Source organism: Sinocyclocheilus grahami, unplaced genomic scaffold (genome assembly GCF_001515645.1).
Source record: "Sinocyclocheilus grahami isolate Dianchi unplaced genomic scaffold, SAMN03320097.WGS_v1.1 scaffold1279.1, whole genome shotgun sequence".
Taxonomy (NCBI): domain Eukaryota; kingdom Metazoa; phylum Chordata; class Actinopteri; order Cypriniformes; family Cyprinidae; genus Sinocyclocheilus; species Sinocyclocheilus grahami.
In genome coordinates this window covers 29,506-42,513 of record NW_015506458.1, presented here as the reverse complement: position 1 = coordinate 42,513, position 13,008 = coordinate 29,506, and the positions used below count along the sequence as shown (strand labels likewise).

Sequence of the window (13,008 nt, the reverse complement as noted above, 5' to 3'; positions counted from 1 at the left end):
TATATATATATATATCTCTATCAGGGTCTTTATTTTCCTTTGTGATGTTAATTGAATTTCCACTTTGTCACATAGCAAGCCTTGGTTATCCGTGATGGTGAGAAGAAGAATATCAATGCTGAAGAAGTTGTGGTTGGAGATCTTGTGGAAGTCAAAGGTGGTGACAGAATTCCCGCTGATCTGCGTATCATTTCTGCTCATGGATGTAAGGTAAAATGCCATTTCCATAAATCATGGTGAAAAGTATTCTCCAATGGCACATTCCTTGTCTACAAGGATTCACAACATATCTTGTCCTTTCCAGGTGGACAACTCCTCCCTCACTGGAGAATCTGAGCCCCAGACTCGCACTCCTGATTTCTCCAATGAAAACCCACTGGAAACCAGGAACATTGCATTCTTCTCTACCAACTGTGTTGAAGGTACAAAAACAAATTCTTGTTGAAGTCAAATTTGTGTCCATTAAAGTTGATGTTTTCATTGCTATTTGTTTTGCTTACAGGCACTGCCAGAGGTATCGTCATCAACACTGGTGACCGTACTGTCATGGGTCGTATCGCGACTCTTGCTTCTGGTCTTGAAGTTGGTCGAACTCCCATCTCTATTGAGATTGAGCACTTTATACACATCATCACTGGTGTGGCTGTCTTCCTGGGTGTGTCTTTCTTCATTCTCTCCCTGATCCTTGGTTACTCTTGGTTGGAAGCTGTCATCTTCCTTATTGGTATCATTGTCGCTAATGTGCCAGAGGGTCTCCTGGCTACTGTTACTGTAAGTGTCAGAATAATTGCTACAATTTGGATTAATTGTAATCTCAAATATAGATAGACCTCTCTCTTGTACTTTCCAGGTGTGTTTGACTCTGACTGCCAAACGTATGGCAAAGAAAAACTGCCTGGTGAAGAATCTTGAAGCCGTGGAGACTCTTGGCTCAACCTCCACAATCTGCTCTGACAAGACCGGAACTTTGACCCAGAACCGAATGACCGTTGCTCACATGTGGTTTGACAACCAGATTCATGAAGCAGACACCACAGAGAATCAGAGTGGAACCTCATTCGACAGGAGCTCTGCTACTTGGGCCGCCCTCGCACGTGTTGCCGGTCTCTGCAACCGTGCTGTCTTCCTTGCAGAGCAAGAAAACTTCCCAATTCTTAAGGTGTGGGTTGATGCTTTGTAAAAGTATGTGAAAAGATTCACAAGCCCTTGCATAGTCTGACAAGGTAGTCTTTGCATGTTACTGATGCCATCTGAAGGTTGTTTACTACATGCTAGCCATGTTTGTCTGCTTGTGTTTAGTTTGGCTGTTTGCCTCTGGGGATTCTTCGAGCCCCTTGAGTTCTCTAGAGCCTCTGACTGGAACAGTGTTTTCCTGTAAACACTTTTCAATTTTTGCCCACTCTGACTTGTTTTGTAATGGGAGTAATTTTGTTGGACCGTTACCTCAAATTGCCTTGCATTTCATAGAACATCTAAGCTGTTTTAAAATTCAGCCCTGTTTCTTAATCCTGTTTTTTCAGACCGTTCCTTGTTTTTATGCTTTTCTGTTTCTTCTCACAGAGAGACGTGGCTGGTGACGCCTCCGAATCTGCCCTGCTGAAGTGTATAGAGCTCTGCTGTGGGTCTGTTAAAGAGATGAGAGAAAAATACAACAAGATTGCAGAGATCCCATTCAACTCCACTAACAAATACCAGGTAAAACCACCTCCTGCTTTGGCCAAGTCTTTGGATGAAATTCAGATGTTCAATCATATTCTGTTTATGGACCTTTTTAGCTCTCCATCCATGAGAACCCCAATAGCAATAAAACTGAAACCACACACCTGCTAGTAATGAAAGGTGCTCCTGAGAGGATCCTGGACAGGTGCAGCTCTATTTTAATCCAAGGAAAAGAGCAGCCGCTTGATGATGAGATGAAGGACGCCTTCCAAAATGCCTACTTGGAACTTGGTGGCCTTGGAGAAAGAGTGCTGGGTAATTTTGCATTTTAAATTGTATTTCTAAACTATGTGTTTCCATTCTGCACTTTCCATCAACATGTTGTTTTTCCACAGGCTTCTGCCACTTCAACCTTCCTGATGAACAGTTTCCTGAGGACTTCCAGTTCGATACAGAAGAGGTGAACTTCCCCACAGAGAACTTGTGCTTCATTGGCCTTATGTCCATGATTGATCCTCCTCGTGCTGCTGTACCAGATGCTGTGGGAAAATGTAGGAGCGCTGGAATCAAGGTACTTCGTGGTCATACAAATAACTGCTAGTCGTTTTTAAGAAACAACCAAAATCATATTAAATGCTAATTCAAAATCTCTCTTCTAGGTTATTATGGTTACTGGTGATCATCCAATTACAGCCAAGGCCATTGCCAAGGGAGTGGGTATCATCTCTGAGGGCAACGAGACTGTTGAAGATATTGCTGCTCGCTTGAACATTCCTATTAATGAGGTCAACCCAAGGTAGCGTATTCCTCCTCCTCCTCAGTTTGGATGTCTCTGGCTGGATATTTATTGCATCCAGTTTTTTATTTAATTTAATGTTCTTTGAAGGGATGCCAAGGCTTGTGTGATCCATGGTGGTGACCTGAAGGATCTAACCCCAGAGCAATTAGATGATGTCTTGAAACACCACACAGAAATTGTGTTTGCCAGAACGTCTCCTCAGCAGAAACTGATTATCGTTGAAGGCTGCCAAAGACAGGTTAGTAGTCTTTACAATCTCAGATCAATCAGAACTTCACCAGGTAATTTTGATAAGATAAGAGGTAAGTACTTTACCTAGTTGGTGCAATACAAGGCAAGTAACTTCTGTCCACACTGAAATGGAACATATAAAGTTATTGTAGACACCAAAATATTGACAAATCGTGTTGGTGCGATCATAGCTGGTTAGGACAAGAACGTAGGCGTGCCACAACATGATGCAATATCCATTTGTGTTTGTACACAGGGTGCCATTGTAGCTGTAACCGGTGATGGTGTCAATGATTCTCCTGCTTTGAAGAAGGCTGATATTGGTGTGGCTATGGGTATTGCTGGATCTGATGTATCCAAACAGGCTGCTGACATGATCCTTCTGGATGACAACTTTGCCTCAATTGTCACTGGAGTAGAAGAAGGTAAGACTTGTTATTGGGAACTTCATTGACTGAAGTATTCTGAAGGTTCCTTTGAGACCTGCTCCTCAAGCTTGTCTTCCACTTTAGGCCGTCTGATTTTTGACAACTTGAAGAAGTCCATTGCCTACACCCTGACCAGTAACATCCCTGAGATCACCCCCTTCCTCCTCTTCATCATTGCCAACATCCCTCTTCCTTTGGGTACCGTCACCATTCTTTGCATTGACCTGGGTACTGACATGGTAAGCACTGCACTTGACTAGTAATTTACCACTTAATTGGTCATCCTATCATGTTCTTGCATGAATGTTATTGTCCTCTTATCCTCAAGGTTCCTGCCATTTCATTGGCCTATGAAGCTGCAGAGAGTGACATCATGAAGCGTCAACCCAGAAACCCCAAAACAGACAAACTTGTGAACGAGAGACTCATTAGCATAGCCTACGGTCAGATCGGTAAGAGTCTCAGATACTTCACAGCATAAACTTCTGCAGGCTTTCTTCTCCACAACTTCTCTACCACCAGTTGCGTAAAGTGGAGTTGGGTGATTGAATCCCATTGCTTCACAGGTATGATTCAAGCTCTGGCCGGGTTCTTCACGTATTTTGTCATCTTGGCTGAAAATGGTTTCCTGCCATCGTCATTGCTGGGCATTCGAGTGTTTTGGGATGACAAATATGTCAACGACCTGGAAGACAGTTATGGCCAGCAATGGGTGAGCGTTTTCATCCAGTGGGCATATAATTGTTCCTTTTTTCCCCACCACCTTATATGAATGTCGTGTTCTTGGTCATCACAGACATATGAGCAGAGGAAGATTGTGGAGTTCACATGCCACACAGCCTTCTTCGCCAGTATTGTAGTTGTGCAGTGGGCCGATCTGATCATCTGCAAGACGAGAAGAAACTCTGTCTTCCAGCAGGGAATGAAGTAAGTAAATGGTCAATAATTTGACCTAATTTGAATCGCTCCAATCAGGGATAACAAGTCTTGTGTGTTTTCTGTTGCTTACAGGAATAAGATTCTCATATTTGGACTGTTTGAAGAAACGGCTCTTGCAGCTTTCCTGTCTTACTGCCCAGGCATGGATGTTGCCCTCAGAATGTACCCACTGAAGTAAGTATTGCCCTTTTAACTGTTTTGTTGTCATTTAAGAAAAAAGCTGAAAATATTTCAGTATAAATTGTTTGTAATGTGTATAATTTGTTTGTCTTCTTTTTTTTTTTTACGTAAGAGGTTATATTTCCATTGCATCACATGAGTTTATACAATGCATTATGCAAACACAATATGTAAAAACATTGCCACAGTGGCTTTACTGTTTAATTTATTTAAAGAAAAAGTTGAGCATGACTGATGCTCAATATTTCATGAATTTTTAGGAGAAATATGTTTTGTTAGGAGAGTTTACTGGGAGAATTTGCTAATGTAATAAATATCAAACTGCTGTCTAGATTAATTTTGGTACAATTTCTTTCCCAGACCAAGCTGGTGGTTCTGCGCCTTCCCCTACTCACTCCTCATCTTTATTTATGATGAAATCCGAAAACTTATCATCCGACGCAGCCCAGGAGGTAAGAGAATATTTAATTGCACCATCCATCATAACAATGAAGATCATTTTTGTTTGTGTAATGTGGTAAATCTTGTGTTCCAAAACCTAGTGAGCTGACTTGTCTACATAGGTAATAATATGATGCAAAAATACAAACATAAATATTGCCTACATTTTGAATAAGTAGTTCTTTAATAATTTTAAGATTTCTTTCAAGTGTACCTGCCATCTTGGATAGATTTTTCCCCACATTGTACTGCCTTCTGGGATTGCTTCTCAATGAAGAACACATGATAGAAGCCAGTGTTTGACTTTAAATGTTGCCTATATAAACAGCTCACTAGTTTTTGTTGTTGTTGTTGTTGTTTTTCCACCAAATTGATGGATTTTCAAGACTATACAGATCAGAGTTCACATGCATGCAAACATCCTGCTGAGCTAATTTGAATTTTATATTTTTGTCATAGGTTGGGTGGAGAGGGAGACCTACTATTAAAGCGTCCAGTCTGCAAGTTTATTTGCATGGTTGTCTCGCTGCTCTGATTTTTAACCTCAGTAATTTGGATGTTTTTATGTAGGGAATGCTTGATACAAACACTGAGATCATGAACCAAGACATTGTGTGGCTTGTTTTTGAAGCCGGACCAATTTTATACATGTTTTTAAAAGTGTAATATAAAAATAAACTTGCAGTCAGGTCCCACATTTGTGTCATTTCCTTGTTTTTAATTTATTCATAAGTTTGTTCATTTTCATTTGGAAAGTTCTCTGAGCTTGAGTGCATGCTCAAAATCCCCCTTTTTTGTCTGGTGCTTTACCTTTGTAAACCTTATAAAAATGTACCATGGTAATCATAGTTTGCACCAACATATCTTTGTTGCTCCTTTTGTTGTTACTGCTATAACAACGCATAAAAAAAAAGTAAGGAATGTCATGGAAAGCAATGTAAGATGTTTCCAGAATAATCAGTAAGCCATAGTAACTATGATGTTTGCTGAAAAACTGGTTACCATGGTAAATTATAATTTTTTATTACTTTAAGGGAAACTGCATAAATCTGTGCATGAGTGTTAAAAACGGCAGGAAAGAAAAGAAACTCTTGCCAACCTCCTGTCCATTTCAACTGCCTCAGCTACTGAAAAATAACATAAAAATGCATCATTTTACAGTGCAATATCCTCAATGAGTGTGGGTGCGTTTTAAGTGGGTTTGGGAAGTGTGATTCAGATCTCATGCCTGGAGGAGACCGGAGATCCACTTCTCTCCACCCACGCTACAGAGATCTGGCACAAAAACACGTCCAAAATGTTTCAGTCAAAGTATCGTGAGTCAGAATCACCATGGTGGGCAGGTAAAGGGATCATGTCTGTAGAGATCAACTTAGTTCAGTATTTTTAGCTATTTTTATTAATGACTGATAACTAAAACCAAAAACTCAGATAAACGATTTGAAGAAGCAGTGTTTGCATTTGAGGCTATATCTAAATAGTGCACTACAATAAAAACAATATGCATTGTAAATATCACAATTATATTTTAGCAATTTAAATATTCATGTATTCAATGCAGGCCAAGTCTAACTGTTAGTCCTGCATGTATTAAGTAGAGTAATTTATAAAAGTAATTCTTTAAACTATTACTGACTGCACTGTTTTGTGACAAATACACAGTGTTGCAAAGGTGTCGTTGAGTGTTATTCTTTAGAGGTGCACGAAATTGTTGTTTATTGACCTACTATTAAAGCGGATAAGTAAATATTGGTCTAACCAATTATTGGTCTATGTCTTATTTAATTTGTTGAGCACAAGTAGTCTTAAACACTTCTAACCTGAATAATTTGGAGCAAGGACCATGAGTCTTCCATATCTTGCATTATCTTCACTTGTTCCCTCTCTGCTTTTGAGGCGGTGAGCTTTATCTTTGGATGATGCTCCCTGAGGTGCGATCTGTTTCCCAGGGAAGTTTGGCTGGGGGCCATACTGGGAGAATGCGGTCGGGTGGGGTTGAGGCCGAAGAGGTATTGTGTAGTTTAAGCCTGGATGAGCCTGAATCTATTTCGGGTTTTTTCTGTTGATTTATCATACTCTGCTAGTAACAGCTATTTTCTATCTTTCAAACGAGGCTGTTGAAACGGCATTTCCCTTTCATCTGTTTTATTTGGGTTCATAGGATGCCGGTTGATAGTTTAATTACCCGTAATTAACTCACAGTTCATTCCATTACGTTTTTCATGAAATTATGCAAGCTGTGTCATTAAACTCTGTGGTATGCGTTCTCTGTGTTTTGAAGTATCCGTTACACCCGTTTAGAATAGATCAGGTTGTGCTTTTTCCTCAGACGCAAGGTTATAACAATCGTTGGACCTTTTTCCATTCAACTTTTCCACCGATTACATAATGTACAAAGTCTGAGTTGAGGCACAAGGACAGTTTTTAAACTACGGCGTTCCCTCTGATTCAAGTCAATTTGCTCATCAACCTCCAAAAAGGTGAATCGCATGACAAATCTGGGTCTTTTAGTCCAAATTCAAAATAAATTATATTTTGTTTGAAGAAAGTCCTAATTTTAGGACAGATAATAGGATTTGCATTTTGCAATATATTAATGAGAATCAAATTTAAACCTCCTTCCTCATTCTCATGACTATACTGGCAAATAAATAAAAATAAAATCCATTTTGATTAATAAGATTTGCAATGTGCATTATTTACATGGCAAACATTTACTGTAATCTCATTCTCAATATATTGCGACAAAAATATTAGAAAAGTACAACTGTATGCATTTGCATCCACATAATGGAAGAATTTGTGTATGCTAGTTTAATAAAATAAAATCAACTTTAATAAAATGGCAAAAACCAGTACTAAATTGCATTACTACATGATAATTTTTAGGAGGAAATGTGCTTAATTGTCACTTAAAATAATTTAAATATTTGCCAAAATATAAACAGTCTTAAAGGACCAGATTTTTTTTTACCCACAATGTAATATCGTTAATGTTTTCCCAATGCTGATTCACCTTCCTATTCCAAATTGTGCTTTCTGTTAATAAATCATTCACATTTTCCCAATCAATCAATGGCAGAATTCTAATGAAGTATTCTTTGAGGTCAGTGGAGATTTAAGGCGAATGACTCGGCACAAAAGAAAAAAAGAGTAAATCCCATTTCCTGGAGTGGGAGAATTTTTGTTCAGTTTGTACAAACCAAGTTTGTTCATGTTGTGTTGCTGCATGATTTTTGCATGACTTTCACATGACTATGCATTTAAAAACTAGGTTGTTCTCCGATATGTGTTTGGTCTGTTAGAGAGTGAAAATAATTTAGGAGACCGCAAATAAACTCTCTTCAAAGCAACAGAGACAGCAGCTTTAGTGTTTGATGCACCCTTAACTATAGACAGACATGCATGTGCAAATGATATAGATTCTGAACCATTCTGGACACAAAAATCACACGAAATTCATTAAAAATGGAGCTTGTTGATCATTTTAGCCTATTGAAACATATTGTATATGCAGAACCTAAATGTGATCGTATGGGAATGAAGACTGTTATGATGAAACCAATAAAGCAGACTTTCTACCATGTGTCTTGGAAGTGTTGCATCAGCTGTTTTATTGCAAGGTTATGAGTGTGTGTGTGTGTGTGTGTGTGTAGGCAATCACCAAGAGCCCTGGAGTCTCGTGCATAGTCAATTTGCTAATGCACATTCCCCTCTAACTTCTGTTGAGAGCTTTAACTGAGCGTGTCAGTCTGGGATTGGGTTTGGTTTATGGCACATTCAAAACAACAAAGTCATGCATATCTCCTTAAAGAATAGATTCAGTAGAAGAAAAAAAACAGCTAATTTGAATTAATATGACACCACAAATACAGATATATGAATATCTGAATGAAAATGCATATGCTAGGATATTGTGCCATTAACAAATTAATAAGAGCAGCAAAAAAGCATGGTGCAAAATCCAAGTGAAAAGAGTCCCTCAAGTTTCTGTGCTATTCTGGCTTCTTTAGACATAAAGTCTTTACACCGACAAGTGCATCTGGAAAAAAACAACAGCAGTGACCATAAAAACAGCCATTTAATTCCCACACGATGGATCCCAATGACGTTTACAGGGCTGTGTTGTTTTCAAACTAACTTTCCAAGCCCCTCAATGCGAATCCTCTAGGAAACGATTGTCTGTCGCAACAGGGCTTAAACAAGGTCCATGAAAGTATTTCTCTTTGATAAAGTAAAATTTCATCCAAAGTATTCAGCTGCAGTACTTCATCATACTTTTCTAAGACTAACCATGCCATTTTGAGCCTGGACTAAGCAAAGCCTCTATTGAGACAATCAGTCATCTGTCCCAAAAGAGCCAGATGTGTGAGGAAAGAGGCGTTTAATCAATATCCATCAGACTTCCACAAACCATCTCTTGTGCTCTGCGACAGGAGACATCAATGATGTGATTCAGACAGGGAAAAACGCTAATAATATCATAAGGCAAGTCCAAAGTATTCAAGGTAAAACTACCATCAACCTACAAAGAAGAGATGAGCTGCAGCATTGGGCTCTTCATGTCACTGAGGAGAAAAGAGGCTTGATTTAATTAGAGCAGTCTTGCTCCAGTGCTAATTACCAAGCCCACACATCCCATTTGAATTTCCAATGAGCACTTTATTTCATCTGAAGGAGTCAATTTAATTCCAAACAAACACATGCACTTAAGAATGATGTTTCTTCTGCCCACGTCAGCTTTGTTTCAATAATTCACAAAATAAGACTTCTATATTACAAAGCTTTAAACAAAAGTCAGAAAAAAATCTTACACAGGCATTCAATAATATGTCATATTTTTCTCCAAAATCCAAGGAAAGAAATAATAAATTGTTACTTGCATCATAAGCTATGCACTTCATGCAAAATATGTTTTTATTTAGTTTTTGGGGTGAAATATGATCTGGACATGTTTTTGTGAAATTCACCCAGCAGACACTAAAAAACATAGAACTATTCTTTATCAAGACATTTTAATAATTAATTCACAAGCAGATTTACTTTGGACCTGCTGTGGCAAATCAAAAGCGTGATGGCTCAGTCTTTGTAATCTGGCCAAGTGCATTTTCTGAGAACCCTCTTAAGGCTCTCTTGGAATCTTTTTCATTCCACAATTGAAAATGAAATGTGATTTTAGGACCATTTCCAGTGCCTGCTGGGGACAGTGAGGCAGAAATATGGAATCTAAAGGGTCTGGAAGTTCATAATGAACATCTGACTTTTATTTCTTCCCTCATTTTATTCTTGAATTGGTATATTTGTTTCTTTCTTTCTATTTTTTTTTTCTTGACAGAGCTTGTGGCAGTGCATTCTAGGATTGGCCAGTGCTAATTACCAAGCCCACACATCCCATTTGAATTTCCAATGAGCACTTTATTTCATCTGAAGGAGTCAATTTAATTCCAAACAAACACATGCACTTAAGAATGATGTTTCTTCTGCCCACGTCAGCTTTGTTTCAATACTCCACAAAATAAGACTTCTATATTACAAAGCTTTAAACAAAAGTCAGAAAAAAATCTTACACAGGCATTCAATAATATGTCATATTTTTTCTCCAAAATCCAAGGAAAGAAATAATAAATTGTTACTTGCATCATAAGCTATGCACTTCATGCAAAATATGTTTTTATTTAGTTTTTGGGGTGAAATATGATCTGGACATGTTTTTGTGAAATTCACCCAGCAGACACTAAAAAACATAGAACTATTCTTTATCAAGACATTTTAATAATTAATTCACAAGCAGATTTACTTTGGACCTGCTGTGGCAAATCAAAAGCGTGATGGCTCAGTCTTTGTAATCTGGCCAAGTGCATTTTCTGAGAACCCTCTTAAGGCTCTCTTGGAATCTTTTTCATTCCACAATTGAAAATGAAATGTGATTTTAGGACCATTTCCAGTGCCTGCTGGGGACAGTGAGGCAGAAATATGGAATCTAAAGGGTCTGGAAGTTCATAATGAACATCTGACTTTTATTTCTTCCCTCATTTTATTCTTGAATTGGTATATTTGTTTCTTTCTTTCTATTTTTTTTTTCTTGACAGAGCTTGTGGCAGTGCATTCTAGGATTGGCTTCATACCTGCAAGCTCGCTTTTCAGCACAATTCGACATTCTGACATTGAAAACAATCACGCTATTTGTGCAAATCCGAGGAGTTTCTTACGTCCATTTTATTTATTTATTTATTAATCCTTTGTTTTACCAGGATAGTCTCATTGAGATGTAAAATCTGTTCTTCCAGGGAATCCTGGCCAAAGTGGCAGCACAAAAAGTTTCACATTAAAACTATTTACAAACACATAAAACTAACAAAATCTTGCCCTGCACACATGTAATGACAGATCAAAAAAATAATTAAAAAAAATTTTAGAGAGGGGAGTGTTTCCAGCATTAGAATACTCTGCAGCTTGTTCAATAACGAGGGAGCAAAAAAAAATATGCTGTTTATGATTTGTTTACAGGGTAACTGCTGATTTTCTGCTTTTTCATAAGCTGGAAGATAGTGAATTTGCATTTTCATTCAGCTGTCTGCCGTTTTTGTTCAGTCAATTTATTAGGCTAAAATGAGGTTTATAATTTTATAAAATTTGTCAAAAATGTTATTATTTGAACTGTAAAGTTGTTTAAATTGGAATTTTATGGTCATGTTACAGTCTAGGATCTTAGAAACTCACTGCATCTGAAATTGCATATTTCCCTACTATATAGTATGCGAAAAACAGTATGTGAGGCAAGTAGTATGTCCAAATTCATAGTATTCGAAAAAGAGTACACGAAAAGTGTCCAGATGACCTACTTCTTCTGGCTGGATTCTGAAGTGTGCATTTGATGGACACTTTATTATCCCATGAGGCCACGGGAGAGTATTTATGAATGGCAGTGAACTGACACAACTGATAGGTCAGGTAGGTCATGTGACGGAACAACATGGCGGAAGTAGTACGTCTGAATTTACTACCCATATTCATACTATATAGAACATACTTTTTAATTCACAGGGCCAGATCATGGCACAGCGGTGCCCTGGGCACGGACTGGTTGAAGGCCCCCCTCGCAGTCTGGGGGATCCCCTTAGCTGAAATTGTGACTGGGCCCTCACTAAAACTCACTAGGTTTTTATAAGGCTTGTTAATCATAATTATTCATTGTGGATAATAAAAGAGGTTTTGTGCTCAGGGTCTTGTTTAAGCCAGGATTGCTCTTCTTGTTCTGACGTTCTTCACTCTTTGCTTCAGGCTAGTTTTAAACTCATGACCCTTTGAAATGAAGGTGGGCATGTGAGCCAGTGAGCAATAAACCCAGGGAACCAGAGAACAAATCAGTGCTGCACTGCACTGGAATCTTTGTTAAAACTATGAAATGGTTGCCTTGTAGAATAAAAAAAATCTCCTGATTTGTGTCTATTTTTCTCCTGATGTATTTTAGGAGAAACATCTAAAGCGTAATTTACACTTAAATTAATATAAATTCATTAAGCATTATGAAAGATCAACCTTACAGCAATAACTTTTTCCTCTGGGTGCTTTTGGTGTGAAAACACCACTAAAAAAATGTGAACTCAACTGAACTTCCCAGTAAGTTGCATCCCTAGAGCAAAATGTAAAACACAAGCTCTGTGATGATTCTGGGATGACTGTCTGTTTATTTAATAATTGCTTCATTCTGAAACAGTCCCCAGATTCATAAATCCAGAACAAATCAAGGTAAAGTGACATGTGAGCTCTGTTAATTGATCAAGAGCCGACATGATAATGATTTGCCATGCAAATGCACACTGAAAAATGTGTTTGAATAGAGAGGTGATTCTTTTTTCTTCTTTGTTTCTGGTGTTGTCAAAGCTTAAGGGACGATTCTGCAGTGCAGAGTATGAGTGCACATGAATAATACATTAGGCAATGTGTGGCACTGATATTTTATTAAAATATCCCCAGCCTTACTGATATATGAACCACATGTATGTGATGAGACAACAGCCAGAGCTCTGACAAACACAGCACACAAAAACTTGAAACACACACACACAATTAAAGGGAGACAAGTGAAGGATAGCTGTGAATATTGGCTGATAATGGGAGCAATGCAGTAGGCAGGTATATGCATCCCCTGCGTCTATATGCTGTGATGTTCATTTCTCACAGACAAACAAGGCAGACACTAAAAGATACCCACCAGATGCCACATTTCAGCTCTGACAAACTGGGTTATTTGTGTGGAGCTTTAGCAATATTAGGTTAGAACAGAGGAGAATGCAATCACATTAAGCCATTATATTGTATATGATTGTA

General features: G+C 38.2%; 1 protein-coding gene across 1 annotated transcript in view; it reads left to right on the top strand.

The window, feature by feature from the left end:
- The window catches only part of LOC107568774 (sodium/potassium-transporting ATPase subunit alpha-1-like), a 30,844-nt gene extending 23,327 nt beyond the window's left edge, over positions 1-7,517 (top strand). Inside the window, exons 6-22 of the mRNA XM_016254752.1 lie at positions 76-210; positions 305-422; positions 503-771; positions 851-1,159; positions 1,561-1,695; positions 1,776-1,974; positions 2,055-2,230; positions 2,319-2,455; positions 2,546-2,696; positions 2,946-3,114; positions 3,202-3,356; positions 3,446-3,569; positions 3,684-3,829; positions 3,914-4,044; positions 4,129-4,230; positions 4,597-4,688; positions 5,137-7,517. Coding sequence (XP_016110238.1) covers positions 76-210; positions 305-422; positions 503-771; positions 851-1,159; positions 1,561-1,695; positions 1,776-1,974; positions 2,055-2,230; positions 2,319-2,455; positions 2,546-2,696; positions 2,946-3,114; positions 3,202-3,356; positions 3,446-3,569; positions 3,684-3,829; positions 3,914-4,044; positions 4,129-4,230; positions 4,597-4,688; positions 5,137-5,165 — 2,577 coding nt within the window. The 3' untranslated portion in view covers positions 5,166-7,517. The remainder of the gene's footprint in view (positions 1-75; positions 211-304; positions 423-502; positions 772-850; positions 1,160-1,560; positions 1,696-1,775; positions 1,975-2,054; positions 2,231-2,318; positions 2,456-2,545; positions 2,697-2,945; positions 3,115-3,201; positions 3,357-3,445; positions 3,570-3,683; positions 3,830-3,913; positions 4,045-4,128; positions 4,231-4,596; positions 4,689-5,136) is intronic.
- Positions 7,518-13,008: the final 5,491 nt, after the last annotated feature.